The sequence below is a fragment of the Monodelphis domestica genome, chromosome 1 (assembly GCF_027887165.1).
Source record: "Monodelphis domestica isolate mMonDom1 chromosome 1, mMonDom1.pri, whole genome shotgun sequence".
Lineage (NCBI taxonomy): Eukaryota > Metazoa > Chordata > Mammalia > Didelphimorphia > Didelphidae > Monodelphis > Monodelphis domestica.
Window position 1 is genome coordinate 518,454,187 of NC_077227.1, and position 20,804 is coordinate 518,474,990.

Genomic DNA, 20,804 nt, shown 5'->3' on the forward strand with positions numbered 1-20,804 from the left:
CTGTAGTAGTTAAATCCTTTCACTTTAAAGTTCCAGAATGTTTTGCTTCATCCCTACGCTGTCCTTCCCAGTAACCTTCTACCACTGTCAATTTAAGGCTGGGATAAAGGCCAACCTGATAAGAGTAGTCAGGGAATATGTAATAACAAGGAATGAAGGGTTAGTAAGAATAATAGTTATATTCATAATCAAAATAGTTATCATTTATATGGCACTCAAAGTTTGCAAAATATAATTTCTTTTGATCCTCACATTAACTTTAGAAGGTAGCTGCCCATTTTATAGATGAGGAAACTGAGGAATAAGGGAGTTAAGTTACTTGTCTTGGGCCACACAGCTAGTAAATATCTGATGCCAGATTTGAACTCAAGTACTCCCAGCTCCAGGTATAATCCTCTAACTACTATTGAACTGCTTCAGTGGGCAAGGCAGTAGGAAGAGTGGATGATGCTAATAAATTGTCCCCAACTCCCTACTACCTCTGCTCTAAAATGAAACTACAGGCCACCCTCTACCCCTCCAGCAACACTGGGAGAAACTGAACAGACAAGACAGAAGAATAAGGGTAGTGCTCAAAGTCATCAAGAAGCCAGTGAACATAGGAAAGGACCCCAGATAAAAGAGGAAAATTTCTCAGGCTACCAGAACTGGAATATTTTTCTGGAGATTCATATCTCCTTTGGAGCTGGCAATTTAATACCTTTTCTTCTGCTTTGAAAGCCATCCCCCAACATGGTCTCGAAAACCTTACAAATACCACATGAACTTAGACAGCTAGAAAGGGTGCAGGATTTTTCATTAGCTTATTGGGATTTCCCCTTGGGATGCTACCTGGCAGCTTTTACTCACCCAGCAGTAAAAATGGGGACTGCTTTTGTTCTGAGCTTCACCACTTATTGCTGGCCCTCCTAGTTCCTTTCTTTAGCATCCTTTCACGATAGGTGACTCATCAAGTGTCAGCAAAGTTTTATAGGGTTCTTTTTTCCTGAATGATCTTCAAGGAATTCCCCTAATGAGGCAACAGCTCCTGGCATGACTTGAATGCAGAAACTGGAGAAGAGGGGTAGGTTGAGGTGAAAGACTGGAAAACCAACATATCTGAGCGTATTCACTCTCTGTTGCCTATGTAGGAAATCAGATTCCTATTCAAAACATGACTTGCCAGCTTAGGATGCTTAGAAATATGTAGAATGTTAGACCTGGGTGGGATCTCAAAGATTATTTAGCCTGGGGGTGCTTAACTTTGTATGTGTCATGGACCCTCTTGGCACTCTGAACCACAGTTTATGTACCTCATTCACAGAATAATAAATATATATATATATAATATTATTATATGGCATATGTTACATATAATAAATATATAATATAAAATATGTAAAAATTATACATGTGTGTGTATAAATAAAGATATAATTTTTTTCCCATCCAAATTCATGGACTCTATAAGGAATCGGTGGATCTCAGTTTAAGAATTAGTCCAATGCCCTAATTTTGTAGATCAGAAGCTAGAGGCACAGAAAAGATAAGGGACTTGCCTTATGTCACATAATTATTTTATGCCAGATCTAGAAGTGGGCTAGCAGCCTCCTTGCTTGAGCCCAAACTTAGATCTCCTAACTCCCTATCCAGTCAAAGAGCTTGACTTCTGAGGAAATGGGAAAAATGCCATCTAGACAGCTACTATAGTTGGTTGTCACCTCCAAATGTACGTGAGCATTTTTTTATTGTTGAAAGCCCATTTCCATGTTATTCATATTTGCAGTAGAGTGATCTTTTAACATCAGATCCTTAATCATATCCCCATTGAACTACGGGATTGATCCTATGCTTTTCTCCTGTGTTCCTGCTCGCACAGTTCTTCCTCTGGGTGTGGATAGCGTTCTTTCTCCTAAATTCCTCTGGATTGTTCTGGGTCATTGCATTGCTGCTAGTAGAGATGTCTATTACATTTGATTGTGCCATAATGTATCAGTTTACATGTGCATTTCTTGGATGGGGCAAGAATTGAGGATAATTGAATGCCTCAAGCAGTGAGACCAAATGAATCTCATCTAAGAAACTCACTTCTCTTTCTTTCCTTTTTAAATGTCAGGCAGGTAATGGAGCAGGATCTACGCCTGGCAATATCCTTGATGTCCTAACTCAATACCGAGGTCTCTCTTGGAGGTGAGTGTGTCAATACCTTTTGCCTTTTGGGAGAGAGGAGAGCAAGGTTTTCAGAAGACAAAGGAGTGTGTTAAAGGAGTCTCCTTTGGGGTAAACAGAGGAGGGAAGAGATGTCAGGCTATTCTTCACCATGAGCATAACCTGATGAATGAAAATGGCACATAGAACCTGAAAGATGTCAACAGTTACCCCAAGAATAGAGTTTGAGATCTATGGACTTACTTGGGGGACCAAACCAAAGAATATATGGAAGTTTTGACCTGGAAAAGTCAGGCAGCTACTCTTTTCCAGGGTCTCTCCACTATTTGCAAGGATTTCTTCCTACTCTAGATAGAATAGACCTTATGAGCATCATAGAGTGTCAGAACTGGTACGGATCATCTCTTCTGTCCCCTTTATAAATAATCATATAATTCAAGAGTTGAAAGGGTCCTCAATCACCAGTTGGTTCAATCACCTTATTTTTTAGACAAGGAGCCTGAGGCCCAGAGTTGAAATGACTTGAACAAAGTCTCTAGGTCTTAAGTAGAACAGATAAAATTCAGATTCAAGTCCATAACTCCAAGTGATTGCTCCACTTGATCCTATTTTGAATTTCACAACTTCCCATTAAAGCTATAACTCCAGGCAAGAAGGGAGCTGGACACTCACAACTGAGCCTTGTCCAGGTGCCACCCCTACTTCCCACTCCCTAATTATCTGGAAGCTGAAGCCTCTAATGTGATAGGCAGACCCTGAGAAGAGCTAGAAAAGCAAACTGCTTTAAAGGCAAAATAAAAATGTTGATTCGTTTAGTTTCCTTAATCCAAGCCCCAAACACTGAGTAAACAAAATGGGTCATAGTAGGAAAAAAAAAACCAAAACCTGAATTTGAAGGTAAAAGATCTCCGTTCAAATCCCAGCTCTACCCCTTGCTACCTTGGACATCCCTTAATTCCCTGAGACTCCGGCTCCTCAACTGTAAAATGAGAAGGGTTGAACTAGAGCCCTCTAAAGTGTCTTCCAGTTTTAACATCTTTGATCTAACCTGAATATTGAAGAATTGGATTTAGGGGGAAATAGGCAGGAGGGGAGAGAGAATTCTTTCTCCTGTACAAAGGAAGGAAAGTGGCTTTTCGAATGCGTGGTGCTGTTTTCTTGGTTTTCTTGCCCTCATCACTGTTTTCCTCTTCCTCCCCCGGAACAGTATTGGAGGGAATGAGAACATCAGCACCGTCACCACCCTAGCAAGTGAGTACCTGCTTGCAGGCGCTTGGTGGGGGCTGGGGAGCGCGGAGCTGATTTATAGCACAGGTGACCTCCGGGGCCCAGGGAGTCCCAGTCGAAGCATCCCTCCTCCAGGCTACTGCCCGCCCTCTCGAGGCTGCCTTTACAGTGAGGCAATTCACGAAACTGCCGCCCACTGTGAGGATGGGAATTGGACCAGGAAACTTGAAGATGCAGCAGGGGGCAGTGCGTCCCTGACTCTGGAGCCTCGTACCCCCACCCTTTTCTTCTTCCCCTCCCGGGTTGGGCTGGGTCCTTGGGCTCTGGGATGTGACTCGTCATTGAGATTGAAAGAACTAGTGTGGACGTGAGGGCAGGAACTCTTTCTAAAGAGAAAGTGAGAGGAGAGGGAGTTTAAGCTAAGCGCGGAAGAGACATCAAGAGTCTCCAAACAGCTTCTAGTCTGAGAAATCCATGGAAAGGCTGAAAGAGGAAGAGGAAGGTGGGCAGTCGAGGAGTCAGCAAGCATTTATTAAGCCCCTACTATGCGACAGGCACGGTCCTAAGGGCTGGCGACAAAAAAGGATGGCGCTTTCCTTTCTCCAATATAATCATACTTCTGTGCACACATAGGGTCCCTGCTGTCAAACAGTCTAAGGAAAGGCCAGCAGGCATCATTTGGAATTAGAAGACCCAAATTGAATCCTGCCTCTGTTAATTAGCTGTGTGGTCTCGGGAAAGTCACGATCTCAGCAGCTCTTCTGATATGTCTTTAAGCTCTAGATCTCTGGAAGGGAAGGAGGGGAAAAGGGAGAAAGAGAGGAAGGAAGGAAGGAAGGAAGGAAGGAAGGAAGGAAGGAAGGAAGGAAGGAAGGAAGGAAGGAAGGAAGGAAGGAAGGAAGGAAGGAAGGAAGGAAGGAAGGAAGGAAGGAAGGAAAGAGAAAAGGAAGAAAGGAGGGAGAGAGAAGTGAAGACAGGAAGGCAGGAAGGAAGGAAGGAAAAAAGAAGAAAAAAGACAAAGGGGGAGATCAGAGGAGGGGTTGGGGATGAGTGAGGAAGATGGTGGGAGCGTATGCCTCCTTGTACTTAGAATCCTTATAAAAACACATGAAGATTACCACCCATCTAGCTGTAGTGCTTAGTATGTTTGGGGTGCACTAGGTCCCTGGGTCCTGGAAAAACAAAGAATTAAACCTGGTATGTTATTAGATGTGATGTAGTGTGTGTACCCAACACTATATGTAATGTTGTCTTCACAGCAGTGAGGTGAAGGGAGACAGCTATCTTGATCTCACTCTGCAAACATAGCCATATTTGGATCCTAGTGCAAGCCTCAAACTATTACATTTCTTTTAAAGTCTGACTCCAGTCTGTGGAACTCCTCCCTAAATCTCTTAGCATTCCATAAAGGGAATTCTTTGTGTACCTCTCCTTGTTTTTACTCCCTTTATAATATTTCTTTGCAAACAATGATACTTTTAAGCCATTTAAAAAATCTCTTATTAAGATATTGATCCTTAACAATAGAAAATGATGTCATAATCAAAAGGAAACACAACTGCCCAGGACCTTGGAGTCCAAGCCAGGCACTGGGAATTTTAAGTGGGCACAATTCTGTGCCCAAATGCATTCCCTGACTTCTTAGTTTCAAGGTCTATACACATGAGCTATAAATAAGCTTCTCTGGTGCTGAGGGATTATTTGGGATGCTCAGTAAATGTGAGTCACTGTACAATCAGCCTCCTATAGAGTGTAGTGGCTGCTAACCATCCCAAAGTATGCTGGAGTTTGAAATGCTAGCTAAATCCCAGGGCAGCTGCTTTTCAATCAATCACCAGGCATTTATTAAGTGCCCACTATGTGCCAGGCATTTGCTAAGTACTTTGGAATACAATGACTGAAAAGAAAGAGTCCTTGGTGGGCACCTTGGTGGTTTCCCACTGTGGTGAGAAACAAAGGCAAAAAAATAAACAGCTTTGTCCTCCAAGAGCTTATATTTTATCAGGGATGATAATATGTACACATGTAAGTAAATGAAAATATAAATAATCTATACAAATATATACATGGTAATTTCAGGTTAGGGGGATGCATTAGTTAGCTGTGTTAATGAAGAAAGGTCTTTTGTAGGAGAAAACAATTGAACTGAGTTTTGAAGGAAGCTAGGAATTCCTTGAGGGGAGCACATGGGGGTGTGAGTGGGAATGAGGAATGGGGATGGGAAGCTACAGCCTGGGCAAAAGATTAGTACTGAAGATGGAATATTTTCTGAAAGGAACAGCAAGACCAATTTTTGCTAACCTGTAGCCTGGGAACGTAGATTAGAGTCAGGTTGTCAAGAGTTTCATATAGTCAGTGGAGGAACTTGTGTTTAATCTTGATTCAGTTCATGGTACAATCCTGAATAGTATGATTTGAGGGTGTCAGGGTGAAACAGAAACAAAGACTTCCAGAATTGGAAGATCCTTAACCAAAGAAGGTATTCAAAAGGCAGAGAAGGGGAACAGACTTAGCCTTATGTTATGGTAGAAAGAACACTGGATATGATGTCCAAAGACTCAAGTTGGAATTTTGAATCTGCTATTTGTCTCAGATCCTTATTAGCTGTGAGAATCTGGCCAAGTCACTTATTTTCAGTCTTCATTACTAATTTTGAGCCTTAGAAGATTTTGATAGCTATGGAATATCACAGGGAATATACTGCTAAGATAGATGGACAGATATACAGACATATATATGTATGACATATATACATACACATATTTTGGTATAAGAAGAAGCTAGTAATCATTGAAAGCTCTATGATTTACAAATGCAATTGAGCTTTTTTCCTCTTCATGTTTAAATCTCAGTCTGGTACATTCTACATCTATAGTGCCTATTAAAGATATTTACATTGGCAAATTAACTCAATAAATAATATTGTAAATGTGTTGCATATTGTGATATAAAACATATGCTTTCTTCATCCACTTGGTCTCCTTTGAAAGGTTATGGCTCTCATTGAGGAGATGTAGTAATGTTCTAACAGTAGTTCAATGTAATCACACAAAGCCATTTGCAAATAGGAGTACATGAAGAACCTCACCATCTATAGACTCTCCCATTGTATACTCTTCCATTTGGATTTTGTGTTGGACATCATGATGAAAGTGGCAAATAGAGGGAATCTGGGTGAGTCAGGTCCAGAATTGGGAGATCCTGGGTTCAAATCTAGCATCAGACACTCTCTAGCTGTGTGGTCCTGGGCAAGTCACTTAATACCAGTTGTGTAGCCCTTAGTACTCTTCTGCCTTGGAACCAATACACAATATTGATTCCAAGATGGAAGGTAGGTGTTAAAAAAAAAGAGTGGTCAATACCTTTTGTGAACATATCTCCTCCCTCCCCCCATTTGATACCAATAATCAGATAATTTTAACAAAAATATCTAAATAATTGTATCTCTGGTAGAATTTATTATAACTGTAATATATGAATAGGAAATTGCTTTGTTGAATGAAGATCTTTAAGGCTTGCATTTTGTTCTCCCTGTAAATATGCTTGCAGTTTCTTGAAAACAACAGGAAATAAAATCAGTGTAGTTATTAACCACACTTCTCAATTAGCTGTGTAAATGTGAAGATGAGTTCTGCTAAAGAGGCCATCCTATTCCAAGATGGCCTGCCTATTCCCTTCCTATGTTTTTATCAAGGATACCTTGGATATAGACCAGAACATCTTTAACCCTTATTTTCCATCTTTGAATTGATTCTAAGTATTGGTTTCAAGGCAAAAGAACAGTAAGGGCCAGACAGTGGAGGATAAACATAACTTTCCCAGGTTTATAGAGCCAGGAAGTGTATGAGGTCAAATTTGAACCCAGGACCCCTTATCTCCAGGACTGGCTTTCAATCCACTGAACCACCTAGCTGCCCTACAGCCTTTTCTTAAAAGATTTCATAGAATTGAAAAAAATGGGCTTTTGTATCAGGAGTTACTGATTCCTTTTCTGCAACCTTCTTTTTTGGGGGGTAATGATGTCTCTTCCACTTAGGGGGAGTTTTCTCCTTTTTAAAGTATCTTGAAAATATTGCTCTGAGTTTCTTTATAATTGTACTAGCAGACTGACTGCTGACCCACTGTCTATGATCTTTGAAATACTGAATTGTAGAATGAGAGACACCGTAAGCTTGGAGGACAAGTTTTATTATAATTTTCAAAAACTGGGAGAAAGTGGAGCCTGTATATGATAGGAAGTGGGTTCCCCCTTTGCTGTGAGTCTTCAAGCAAAAACTGAATGACTACTTTTTAGGAATATTGTAGACATTATTCAACTATAAACTGGTCTGGATGGCCTCTGAGGTCTCTTCCAGTGCTGAGATTCTGGGTTCCTCCTGTCTTCAGCATGGACTTCCTTTTCATATAATTGATGATGTGCAACTGCGCTTTCTGAATTCCTTCTTTCAAGTTTTATTTCTCCTTCCTTAAGTATCACTTCAGATACAGAGGCATTAAGTCTGAATGAGGAGTTTTCCGTTTTCATCAATGAAACTAGATCACTATAAAAATTCTGGAAGTCCTGTTCCATTTCACATCTTTTTGTTGGCTTCTTCTACAAAAAATTCTCTTGGGATGATTTGACTAAGTTGAACTTTATGCTAACTTTGATTTTGCCTCCTCTTCTTTTCATTATTTGTGAGGTGACGTTCCTTATAATAATCTGCCATTCTCTTCTGAAATGTGTTGAAAAGGAATTTATGTTCTGAAGCCTTGACCTCGGCTACTATACCTCCCTTAAAAGGAGATCATATATTTTCTGTCAAAGGTATTTTGTGAGCTCTGTCTGTCTCCTTGTTGTAATGAATACTTTATATTGATTAAACTCTAATAAGTGTTAATAATCAAAATGAATGAAAAAGTTATTTCCTAATTTTCAGGGTCAATAGCTCATTAGAAGAGTTATAATTGTATATATCTTTTTATGTTTTTCCTTTCTTTTAATTTCATGTTAAGTTTGACCTTCATTCTAACCTGTCAATGATCTCACCATTCAGACAAGATGACAGGAACTAGTCATTTCTCTTCTTTTAAGAAACTGCCTCTTGAATAGCCAGATTGGGTTTTGTGATGCCCTTTAGCACTTAGCTAGGCTAGTACCTTCCAACTCTCTTCATAAAAAGGTATGTTAGCATGTGAGATTTCTATGTAGTTGAGAAGGCTTTGATCTTATTTAGCTTTCCCTCCTGAATTATATTTTCTAATACTTTTCCCTTCTTTCTCCTCTGTCCACACAGGATTCACTCTATAATGAATTATAATTTGATTTACCTTCAACTATGTTCTCAAGATCTTCTTAGAATTTTTCTCCTTCATCCACTGCAGCAGACACAATTATATAAGCTGTCATCTTTTTTTCTTCTTCTTAAACTCTTACCTTCCATCTTAGAATCAATAGTATATATTGGTTCTAAGGCAGAAGAATGTTAAGGGCTAGACAGTTAGGGTTAAGTGACTTGACTAGGGTCATCCTAGGCAGTTGGGATCAAGTGACTTGCCTAGAATCACACAGCATGGAAGTGTCTGAGGGAATGTTTGAAACTGGGACCTCTCATCTCCAGGTCTGGCTCTCAATCCACTGAGCCATCCAGCTGCCCCCTGCTACTGCCTTTATAGTTGTCTGTTCCATTGTTCATGTTCATCACAAGCCCTGCAAGGCAAGGTGACCAAGAATCTTGTGAAATGGTATTTCTTGTTGCCCTCAAGAGAATGATGAAATCAACTTACCAGCTTCTTTCTTTGTCTTCTTAGAGAGAATCTGTAGTGATAGAAAAGGGGATTACAAGATGCTTTAGAAAAGTCTCTTCTTGCATGTTCCTTGGCACCCCAGCTATTGTGCATGCAGCATATAGCTAGTGTCTTATGGGATTTACTACTCCAGGAAGGCCGTTGCTTGCATCTCTGTTGCTCTGATGTAGGATCATAGGTTCATAGATTTAGGGCTGAGAAGCATTTTAGAAATTCAAGTCCTTCATTTTAAAGATGAATCAGGGAACATCCAGGTGGTTCAGTGACTTGAAAGTCAGCTCTAGAGAGGGGAGGTCTTGGTTTCAAGTTTGGTCTCAAACACTTCCTGGCTGTGTGATCCTGGGCAAGTCATTTAACCTGTTGCCTTGTGCCTTGGAACCAATACACAGTATTGATTCCAAGATGGAAGGTAAGAATTAAAAAACTTTTTTTTTAATTAAGAAAAAAGATGGTAACTGAGGCTTAGAAAAAGTGAAGTGGCTTGCTCCTGGTCACAAAACTAATAAGAGGCAGAAACAATCAGATGGCCCAATGAATAAAGAGAGCAGAACCTGAAGTCAGGAAAATCTGAGTTCCAATATAGCCTGCAACATTTACTTGACCCTGGGCAAATCATTTAACCACTGCGTGCCTCAGTTTCCTCATCTGTAAAATGGGGCTCATAATGGCATCTACCTCCCAGGGTTGCAATGAGGATCAAATGAGATAATATTTGTAAAGTGCCTCTCATATCTTCAAATGGTGTCCCCAAAGCCATTTTAGTTAAAGCTATTAAAATTTATTTAGTTTAAGCTATTAATGCTATTTAGCTTTAGCCATTAAAGCTTAAAATTGAACTATGACTTCTGAGATGTGATACATTTTTGGCTGTTATTTTTAGTCAGTTGTCCAGATCTTTTTGACTCCTAAGTCCAGTCCTCTCTCTATTATACCTCATTCAGCCAGGGCCCTGCTCTGGTCTAATTGAGAATAATCTGGACCTTTCACACTGTGGATAGAGAGGCAGCATGGTGTAGTGGATAGGACCCTCAACTTGGAATCAGGAAGACTTGGGTTTGAATCCTGAATTATTAGCTGTGTGACCCTGGGTGAGTCATTTAACCTCTGGGGATATTTTCTCACCTTTAAAATGGAGATATTGAGACTTAAGGTCCCTTTCAGCTCTAAATTTATGATTCTGGATAGAAGGAGCCACATGTTTATATTCCCTTGGAAAATTTTCCTCTGTTCATGATTCTTTAACTATTAACATAATCTAATGACCACCACCTTACGATAAATATTTGCTTAACTCCATCTTTTACTATTATTCCAGTCTTGCAATCTGAAGCTTTATGAGATGCCCAGATCCCATACTTGAAGTCTGCCCACTCTGGCTATCCACAGCCCTGTCCTAGTAATAACTTCTAAAAATCATTTTTATTTATTTTGTTAAAGATTTCCAAATTGCATGTAGAAAAAATGTTAATAATTGTTTTTTTAGAATTTGAGTTCCCAAATTCTCCCCCTTCTCTCTCCTTGGTGAGGCAAGCAATAAATGACAAAGGTGGAATTTGAATAAAGATACTCTTTTTTTTTCTTTTTTAAAAATTTTATTTAAGTAATTAATTTAGAATATTTTCCCATGATTACATGATTCATGTTCTTTCCCTCCCCTCCTCAAACCCCCCCCCCAAAACCAACAAGCAATTCTGGGTTTTATATGTATCATTGTTCAAAACCCATTTCCATATTATTGAGATTTGCACTAGGGTGATCTTTTAGTCAACATCTCCAATCATATCCTGAATGGAAATACTCTTGACTGGCTCTACCCAATGCATTCTGTTGCTTCCTAGAGTCACATCATCCTCCTTTTTGCTTCCTGGCTTGTACCCTGTGATATCTGCTCCCCAGATTTTCACAATCTCAAGAGTATTTTCTTTGGGGGGCATTGCCTTTGAAGTCAGACATTTGGGGGAACTCGTATCTCCTCCCTCCCTCTTTCCTTTTTTTCTTCAAGAAGGATTTCCCAGAAAACTTTCATACAGAATTGAATTCTTCTATTTCTAGACATTCTCAGGGAATTCAACCCATCCCTAATTGGCTTCTCCACTGGCACTGGAAACCAGAACAGTGCAGCAGCCTTCCTGAACCAGGCTGTAGCAGGAGCCACATCAGAGTAAGTATGGGTGGCCTTTGGGACAACTAATAGAGGAGTCCATAGGGAGTCCTGCTTGGCAGCTTTCCAACCTAGATTATGGCCATCGAGCTAGATGAGGATTCTGCATGGGGGAGATCTGGGAGCATCGGGCTAGTCAGGGCATTCCCTTTGAGGAAATGGGAATTCAATGACTCTGGAAGACAGATTGAGGCTAATGACTTCCTACAACTCTGCCTCACTTATATCAAGTTCACGCACAAGTCAAGATGTCACCCCTCCATGCAATGGTCCTCTCTAAAAATGAATGAACAACAGCAATAAGAAGCAGAAACTCTGTTTAGGGTGTAAATGTAAATGTATTTTGCATGTATAGCTTGTATACATGTGTTCATACATATGTGTTGTATGTGGATGTGTCTATGTGACTCTGAAAGCAATGATCTAGATTAGCATGATGCACCCCTGTCTTCACCCTCTGCTCTAAAGGAAGAACAGTGACCCAAGGCAGTGACTGTCAGAGGTGCCAGGCTTTTATAAAGCTTTGCTAGGGATTATGGGTTTCTCCCCCACACCCGTAGCAGATTGACCTGCCTGTCTCTTTGGCTTTGGGGAATATTGGGACTATATTGCATTCCCTGAACCCACACCAGTTGAGGATGTTAAAGGGGCAGACCATGAGGCTTGAAGCCATCACAGGATCAATCAATCTATAGCAGATAACATAGAGTTTTCTCGAATCATATTAATCCAGTGGATTCCAGTATTAATTTTTCTTCCCTGAACCTCAAATAATTTTTATCTTATTTATTCCCCCTAGATCCTTGTGAGATAGATTTGCAGTTATTATTTTCTATATATCACAGAGACACTGAGACATGAAGGGACAACTTATTCAAGCTAGTATATCCATAGGCCATGGCCTCTTTTTGGTGGGGGAGGGTCATGGTTCCTTCTTATACATGGAATTAAATCTTGGGATGAACCAATTGGTTTAATAGCTCAAAGTTTTTTGACTTGAAAGGGTCAAAGGATAAAAGTCATAGATCTTTCTAACTTGTGCTTGTGTCAGCCACATAGAGTAATAATAATCATTAACATTCTATAGTGCTTTATAGTTTGCAATGCTTTTTATATTCATTATCTCATTTGAGCCTCATAACAGTCCTGAGATAGAAGCTATAGGTACTTTTGTGCTCATTTTCTAGAAGAGGAAACTGAAGCTGAGAGATACTAAATGACTTGCCCAGGGTCTTACAGTTAGTGTCAGAAGCAAGACTTGACCCCAAGTCTTAAAATCTCCACTTCAATATTATAAGTCCAGCGCCCTATACTATACCCTCTATTACCTCTTTACCCAACTGAAAATATTCACTGCTCACTCACTTTCTAATTGGCTTACACAAATTCAAATCATCCTTGGATTTCTCTATCTTTTACTATGAAAGCAACGTTGTTAGAGAAGTGGGGATGAACATCACCTTAAGTGGTACAGATGGGGGTAAGGGGTTGGGATGGATGAGGGCTGTTCTCCTCCTTTCAGGGATTACCTTTACACATTCTCACCCTTAGGGTGAAAAACTTCAGGGACTAGAAAGAAGGTCATATCCCTTCCTGGATGTCATAGCAGAAGTCATGGATCTAATGAGTATTAAATGACAGTTCTATTCAACTCCTGGTCCCTTTCCTCTTCAGACTTCCCCCCACCCACACTGCCTGAGAATTCAGTACCTTCACCCTGTCCTTCAGATGCCAAAGCCTGGTACTGTGAATCTCTATCCAGATATGTCCTCCCTCTGGTACCTCATGTTACAAAAACTGAAAAATTACCGACATCACAAAACTATCATTAGTGTCTCTTTTAATCTGGCTTAAATTTGCTATCTTAAATCTAGGCTCACTAAGTTTTTTTGTATGTCCAAACTGGCATGACTGGGGGAGCAGAGTATGTGGCACCCTTGCTGTTACAATTTAAAAGCTTAACTTAGAAAATAAGGAAGAAGCTATGATTAACCAGATAGTACACATAATGATCCAAGGAAGAGCAGAAGAGACCACACAGGGACTTCTTTTACCATCTACTCTCATTCCTTATGCTTTCCTTTTTCACCTATATTTAGGGGCATCAGGTACCCTCTTACAGGATCTTCCTTTTGCCTACACCCATTCCTACCTTCTCTCTACTTTAACTTCCCCCTTAAAATTCCAAGCTACCATTGCTACTGCTAAAGCACCCTTCTTTCTTTACTTTTGTAGGACTCTACCTAGCCAGGCTAGAAGATTGGTAGATCTCATGAAAGAAAACAAAGTAAGTATGGATTCAATGAATGGTTGAAAGGGTCCTGAGAGGTTATCGATTATGGAATCACCTTGAATAGAATTCTAGCTAGAAAATCAGGTAGAAACCTAGATGAAGACATGGATGGGTGCATGGATGGATGGATGAATGGATAAATTGGTAAATAGGTAAGCCTCTCTGTTCCATTGTCAGTTATCTCCAAATTGACCAGAAGCCCGTTAAAAATATTCTTGAGCCACATCCATGTGGACAAAACAAATAGATAGGAGGCTATGGGTTTATCTGAGAGACAGCATATAGTAGTGGTTGGAGAGGTGACCCCAAAGTTAGGAAAACCTGCATTCAAGCCCAATCTCTACCATAAGGTTACTATGTGATCCTGGATAAGTCATTTAACTTCTCACAATACCAGGCAACTCTCCAAGACTAGAAATTGTATAATAGTTGCTGATCTGCTTTGGCAGAAGGAATTTTTTCTCTTATGAGTTCCATATGCAGATGAAATCATGGGTCTCTGTCAAAAAGTTAATGAATGATGAATATGAGTTCTATGCTGTGGAAATGTGTTTAAGTAGCCCATATTGTCAGTCATTCCAATATGGAATGACTGCTCCATTAAGGTGGTCACATATTAGGTTTTTGTTCTCAATTCTTTTGTGCCTTTCCCTCTTTCAGAAGGGCAGATCAGAAAGGCCAACTTTACACAGAACTGAGATAGTATAAAAGGATAGCAAAGGCTTTGCAGAATCTTCTTTAGGCTGCTCATGGTGCTCTGGCCACAGTTTGGAGAAGGGCAGTTTGATCCATAGAGAAAAACAAACCCTTCAGCCCAGGCTTTGTGCTTTTTCTAACATTGTTAGAGAAGTGGGGATGAACATCACCTTAAGTGGTATAGATGGGGGTAAGGGTTGGGATGGAAGTACAGTATTTCTGTTGGCTTCTTAAGGGAGAAAGGTGTTTTGAACTTTCACAAAAGCAGTCTGAAGTGTGAACTTGTTCACTATCTTTCACTAAAAGTCTTTGGCACAATCCTACCTACTAATGCTCTTGGCTCTCAATTAGTATTAAACTATGAGAATGCTCTTACTTAGAGCCCTTTTTCCTGGGTTCATTGGGCCATTTCAAAAGGACTTTTTTAGGAGAAAATGCTTTTCTCCTTTATTTCAAAATGGAAATATTAGTTTCCTGAACATTAGAGAACAGCCTCCTTCCCCAGAGTCCCTTAGGGTTGAAGAGTCCCTTAACACCACCTCTCCTTGCTTAATCTCCTACCAAATCACACCACTCCCATTGTGGGTAATCCCTACCACACCCTTCATTCTGACTGAGCTCCAGGGACAATGAGGCTAGGTGGGCATCTGCATTCATGTTAGAACATGCCAGTGTGAGCAAAGGTTATTGGTTGCATTGAACCCAACACTGGCATATTTATTGGGTGTGGCTGATTGAAATCACCTGCAGGCTAGTAGCCTGTGCCTAATGTACCTGATCCAGCCAGCAGCTACTGTAGTGGAAAGAGCACTTGTTTTTCATCTAGATAGCATGGCTTCAAGTCATGACTCTACCACTTGATGTTCATCTAATTTTGGGTAATATGTCTCCTGTAGCCCAAGTCTCCCACACATGTGTTAAATCATCTAAGAATAATTAACCTTGTATAATATTCCAGAAAAGATATCAATGTGGATACAGATTTGTCCAATAATTCTCATTGGTCAGCATTATTGATTGAGGAATCCATTGGGGAATCATAGGCTCACTAAAGGAATCTTTCAGTATCATGGATAATGTTTTGTTCAATGCCACTTTTAATGGAGAGGTCTTCCTACATACATTCTTATTTTGAAAGGGCATTGTGCTGAGTGCAACAAGATTTTGGGGTCTTCTCAGAAAGTTACAGATACTCAAAAGTGATTGACCTAGCCATGGAAACAGGAGATAAAGAGAGTTGATGGATACACAGTGTTCAAATTATGACAATTGATATAAACATTGGTCCCAAGATAGAAGAGTGGTAAGGGCTAGGCAATTGGAATTAAGTGACTTGGCTAGGGTCACATAGCCAGGAAGTGTCTGTGGCTAGCTCTCAACCCAGGACCTTCTGTCTCCAGGCCTGGAGCTCTATCCACTGAGCCACTTAGTTGTACCAAAAGCCCATCTTTTTGGCACCAACATTTAATGGTACCGTACTGAAAGTTATGGAGCAACCCAACCTCAGAAAGAACATAATTGTAGTGACCCAAAGGGAAAGAGGAAGGTTCATGGTAGGTTTTAATATAGATATGGCATATCAAGGATAACTTGCGATACAACGTAGTATACTTTGTAATGCTCCTTACACAGTATTGATTCCAAGATGGAAGGTATACTTTTCCTGTCAGACAGATCTTAAAAGAGTAGTATAAAAGATCTGTCTGACTAGAAAAGGGGAGGACTAGTTTTGTGGTGAGACTGAAAGACAGTAGATTAGCAGACTATCACATTGATAACCACAAAATGGTAAAAGAACTAGCAAAAGAGCTCAGGCTGAGTGGACCCTCTGTGAAGATCCGATAGAAACACACAAATAAGGTTAGGAATGTATATTGTACCAGTGGAGTGAGCAACCACCATGAAATAACAGAGCCTTTAAAGAACCGAAGCAATGAGCCCGAACAAGTCAGTTTAGGCTTTCTGAACCTCAAATTCCTTATCTGTAAAGGAGACAGACAGAATCCTTTCTAAGATTTAAGATTCAACTCTAGAAGTCTTTGATTTCATCTTAGAATTATCTATGCCTCAGGACACCAAGACCAAAGAAAGCTGAAATATTGTTTCCACTTTCAGTTCATAAAGTTCTGAACTTCAAAGTGAAACCTATCCATCTCACCATGGCAAGATCAGTCTAGAGCTGAAAAGGACCTTAGAGGGTTATCTAGTCCAGTGGTGTCAAACTAAAAGTGAAACAGGGGCCAATATTAACATTTATCTAAGTTTTATTGTATTTATATTGTAAAAGTTTTCCCAATTATACACACACACACACACACACACACACACACACACACACATATATTAACCCTTACCTTCCATCTTGGCATCAATGCTGTGTATTGGTTCCAAGGCAGGTTCCAAGGCTTCCAAGCCCAAGGTAAGGGCTAGGCAAATGGGGGTCAAGTGACTTGCCCAGGGTCACACAGCTGGGAAGTGTCTGAGGCCAGATTTGAATCCTCCCATCTCTAGGCCTGGCTCTCAATCCACTGAGCTACCCAGCTGCCCCTCCCAATTATAATTTAATATGGTTCATACCACACCCAGGACTGTTACCTGCCACAAGGCAGCCTGCAGACTGTGTTCAATACTTCTGATTGTGTTGTGTCATCATTTATAATAATGGCTAATGTGTTGGAGTTGGAGTTGGGAAAACTGGGTTCAAATCCTACCTTAGACATTTATTAGTTATATGACCTTGGGCAAGTTATAGAATCTTTCTGAAACTTAGCAACCTCATATGTAAAATGAAAGGATTAGACTTGATCTTTGATGTCTCTGCCAGCTCTAAAATCCATAAGTAAGCCCCAGAGAGATTCAGTGATTTGGCCCAGATGACGAAGGTAAAAAAGGAGCACTTTCAGGATTGCAATTCAGGCCTTGTGCTTTGCTTATTTGTTGATATGTGCTCAAATGGTCCTGATCATTAGAAGATTTTAAAATTCATTTTTGTTTTATTGTCATCATTAAGGTGATCACTTCTTGCTTTCTATAGAGATCCTATTGCTTCTGAAGACTCAGTTATTTCTCTTTTCACTTTTTGCTATGAGTTGTGTTTCTGTGTGTTTTGTTCATTTGCTTTTAAAATCTTTTCAGAGGATAAATTTCCAAGATGACTGGAAGATAGTGACCCTCTTTATAGGAGGAAATGACCTCTGTGACTCCTGCAGTGACCCAGTAAGTGTACAATCTCCAAAGGGAGGACCTTGAACCACTCACACATTCTCAATGAAGGGGTTGCCATAGTCTGTGGAATAGTAGTGTTGGTATTGGTATAATCCAGGCTGTGGGTCTCATTGGAGCTCAACTAGTCATGAATGTGAATTCAATGGTCCCTTCCTAGTGTTGTCATTAACTGGGAAATATAAAGGTCATTCACCTCTAGTAAGGTAAAGCAAGAAGAGGCATCATAGTTTTGATTTTGATTACTTTTTATCTTGGCACTTTGATCACATCTTGCTTGAAAACAAGATAACATTTTAGTGATCATGGAAAATCTTTTTGCATCTTTATGAATAATCATAAACAGACAAGGGATTCCTCCCCACCACTCTCCAGCATTGTGTCCTTTGTGCCCTCTCCACCTTTGTGCTGCCAATCTAGATAGACTATCAGGTGAGAATCACACAATCTCAAGGATGGAAGGATTGGCCTTAGAGGTCCCTGATCTAAATGCACACACACACATGTCTACGTAGGAATCCCCTCTACAATATCTCTCAGAGGTGGTCATATCTGGCTAAAACTTCAAAAGTATCATTCATTCCACTGTTATTATTTCCTTTTTGTTGAACCAAAACCTATCTCCCTATATAACCTCACCCATCAGTACTGACTCTATTGTCTGGCCTAGTGTGGAGGCCAGAGTACTAGACTCAGATTTAGGAAAAGCAAAGTTCAAATCCCACCTGTAGGGAGTAATAGGCCAAGTCACTTGACCTTTCTTAGCTCAGTTTCTTAATTGGTAAAATGACAATATCCTCTTTAATACCTATATGACAAGATTTATTGGAAGGTTTAAATGAGATAATAATACATAGTGTCTCAAAAAGTCTTAGAGTAGTTCTAAGATCTACTAGCTTAAAATGGCACTAAATGTCTACTACATGGCTGCTTCTCTCCTAGACTGGGAATATAGATGCCCTAAATGAAAAGAATGGCAGTTATTATTCAATTTACTACCCCTTCCTCATGAGAGCACAGCAGATATTTGAAGAAATCTCTGATGTTCATATGTTTGTGCGTGTGTATATGAATATGTATATAAGCATATGTATATGTGGATGTCCATCCCTATATATGTGTATACATTTATATGCATACTATATATAGCATACATGTAGATATGTATGTAGATGTGCATGTGCATAGATGCATATTCTCTAGACCAAACTGCAGTTATTTCAATCATTCCTATGACATATCTTGGTATCCCTTACCATCTAGGTTGCCCTCCTGGCCATTGCTCTCCTCTTGGCTTGAAAGGCCCATTATTAGAGTCACTAGCAGGTTACCCAACAAAGACTGTGCACATATGTTATCTGGAGGACCCTGGTCTTCTCTTCCTCCCCCTTTAGCACAGGAGAGGAATCTGCTTCTGAGATGAGCTACTTGGCTCCGGGTTCAGAGGCCAGGCAAGTTTCAATGGGGAAGGATGCTGGGGTCAAGTAGGGTTGAAGGTTTTGAAAGTGGTACCCATGTTAACCTGTAACTACTTGGCCATTCTACTCGGGTCCTAGATAACAGGAAAGAAGGGCAGATGTTGAAAATGTGTAGTTATATCCAAAGAGTTAAGAAGTTCCTTGTTTCCACAGCCTCGGTATTCTTCTCAGAACTTCACAGCACACATTGGGAAGGCTCTGGACATCCTCCATGCAGAGGTATGGATCCATGTTTGATATCCTCCAAGCACAACAGCCCCCAAATAACTATAACCCCCAGAATGTACTACAATGAAAAGAAAGTTGATTTTAGGATTCTTTCCTGGCTCTACCATTCATAGGTGACTAGGGCAAGTCGCCTAATGTTTCTGGACCTCATCCCTAGACAATATGTCGTCTGCTGGAGGCAGTCTTCCTCTCATAAGTCTCTTGCCATTCCACTCCATCTTCTGCTCAGTTACCAAAGTGATCTCCCTAAAGTTCAGGTTTAACTGTGCCATCATCTCCAGTGGTTCCTTGACACCTCCAGGAACCAAGATAAAATCCTCCATTCAGTTTCTAAAGCCTATCCTAACTTGCCCCTCTGCCCACATTTCTAGTCCCTTTACCCTCCATATACTCATTAATCCAATGACACTGATTGGTCTCCTTGCTGTTTCTAGAAGAAAACACTCCATCTCCTAACTCCAGGCATTTTCTTTGATTGTACCCCATACCCAGAATGCTCTCCCTCCTCACTTCCATCTCTTAACTTCCCTGGCTTCTTTCAGATCCTAGCTAAAATCCCACTTTCACCAGGAAACCTTTCCCAGTCCCTCTTAATTCTAGCACCTTCTCTTCATTGACTCTTTCTAATACATCCTATAAATAACATATTTATCCAAAGCTTTTTGCTTATTGTTTCCCCCATTAGACTATGGTCTCCTTATGAGCAGGGATTGTTTTTCTTTGTATCCCCAGGGCTTAGCAGAGTCTAGCATGTAGTAGGAGCTTAATAAATGTTTATTGACCTGCTGACATCAGTAAAATGAGAAGGGTGGATCAGATGACTCATGGTTCATTTTGGCTCTGTTCTATTTTGACTTAGGGCTTTAGCAGTTTTTAATCAGAAACAATCACACCTCTGATAAACTTTATTGGCCACAAAACTTCCATTTAGCATCTTAAATCATTACCACCAATAAGAAGACCTCAAAGTACTGCCAAGCCATTTCCCCTGGGAGCCAGAACTAATGTCTGTCACAGTCACAGTCAGTGAAGATAAAGGGAAGAAAGCAGAGAGAAGTTAGAAGTGATGGGTTCAGGGTGGTTTCAGGTCATTGGCCTCTGTGAAATGAGATATGCTTCTGAAGCACTCCAAACCACCAATATTTTGACATACAAATAAGGAAATCTACATAGTTCCTCTGAGTCCTTGTGCATCTGAGTCAAGAAGCTTGGGTGTGAATTGCAGTCCTCATATGTACTAGCTGTAACCTTAGACAAGGCTTTTTACCTTTTTAAGTCTCAGTTCCTTCATCTGTAAAATGGGAATAATACCTATACAACCTGTCTCATAATTCTGTGGTATTACAGAGGAAGCTAAGTGGTTTACTGATTAGGAGAGCATGACTTGGAGTCAGGAACTCCTGTTTGAATCCTGCTTCTGCTTCATACTAGCTAAATGACCTTGGATGGGCACTTAACCATTCCATCTTCATTTCCTCAGCTACATATAATGAGGATAGTAACAGCGTCTACTCACAGGGCCATGCTGACAGTTAAATGAACTAGTATATTTAAAGTGTAATGT

General features: G+C 40.2%; 1 protein-coding gene across 2 annotated transcripts in view; it reads left to right on the forward strand.

The window, feature by feature from the left end:
- PLB1 (phospholipase B1) overlaps window positions 1–20,804 on the forward strand; it is a 241,736-nt gene that overhangs the window by 108,537 nt on the left and 112,395 nt on the right. For both annotated transcript variants that reach the window (XM_056818431.1, NM_001077185.1), the window contains 6 exon segments: window positions 2,096–2,169; window positions 3,356–3,399; window positions 11,215–11,323; window positions 13,559–13,610; window positions 17,448–17,528; window positions 19,166–19,231. In XM_056818431.1, coding sequence (XP_056674409.1) covers window positions 2,096–2,169; window positions 3,356–3,399; window positions 11,215–11,323; window positions 13,559–13,610; window positions 17,448–17,528; window positions 19,166–19,231 — 426 coding nt within the window.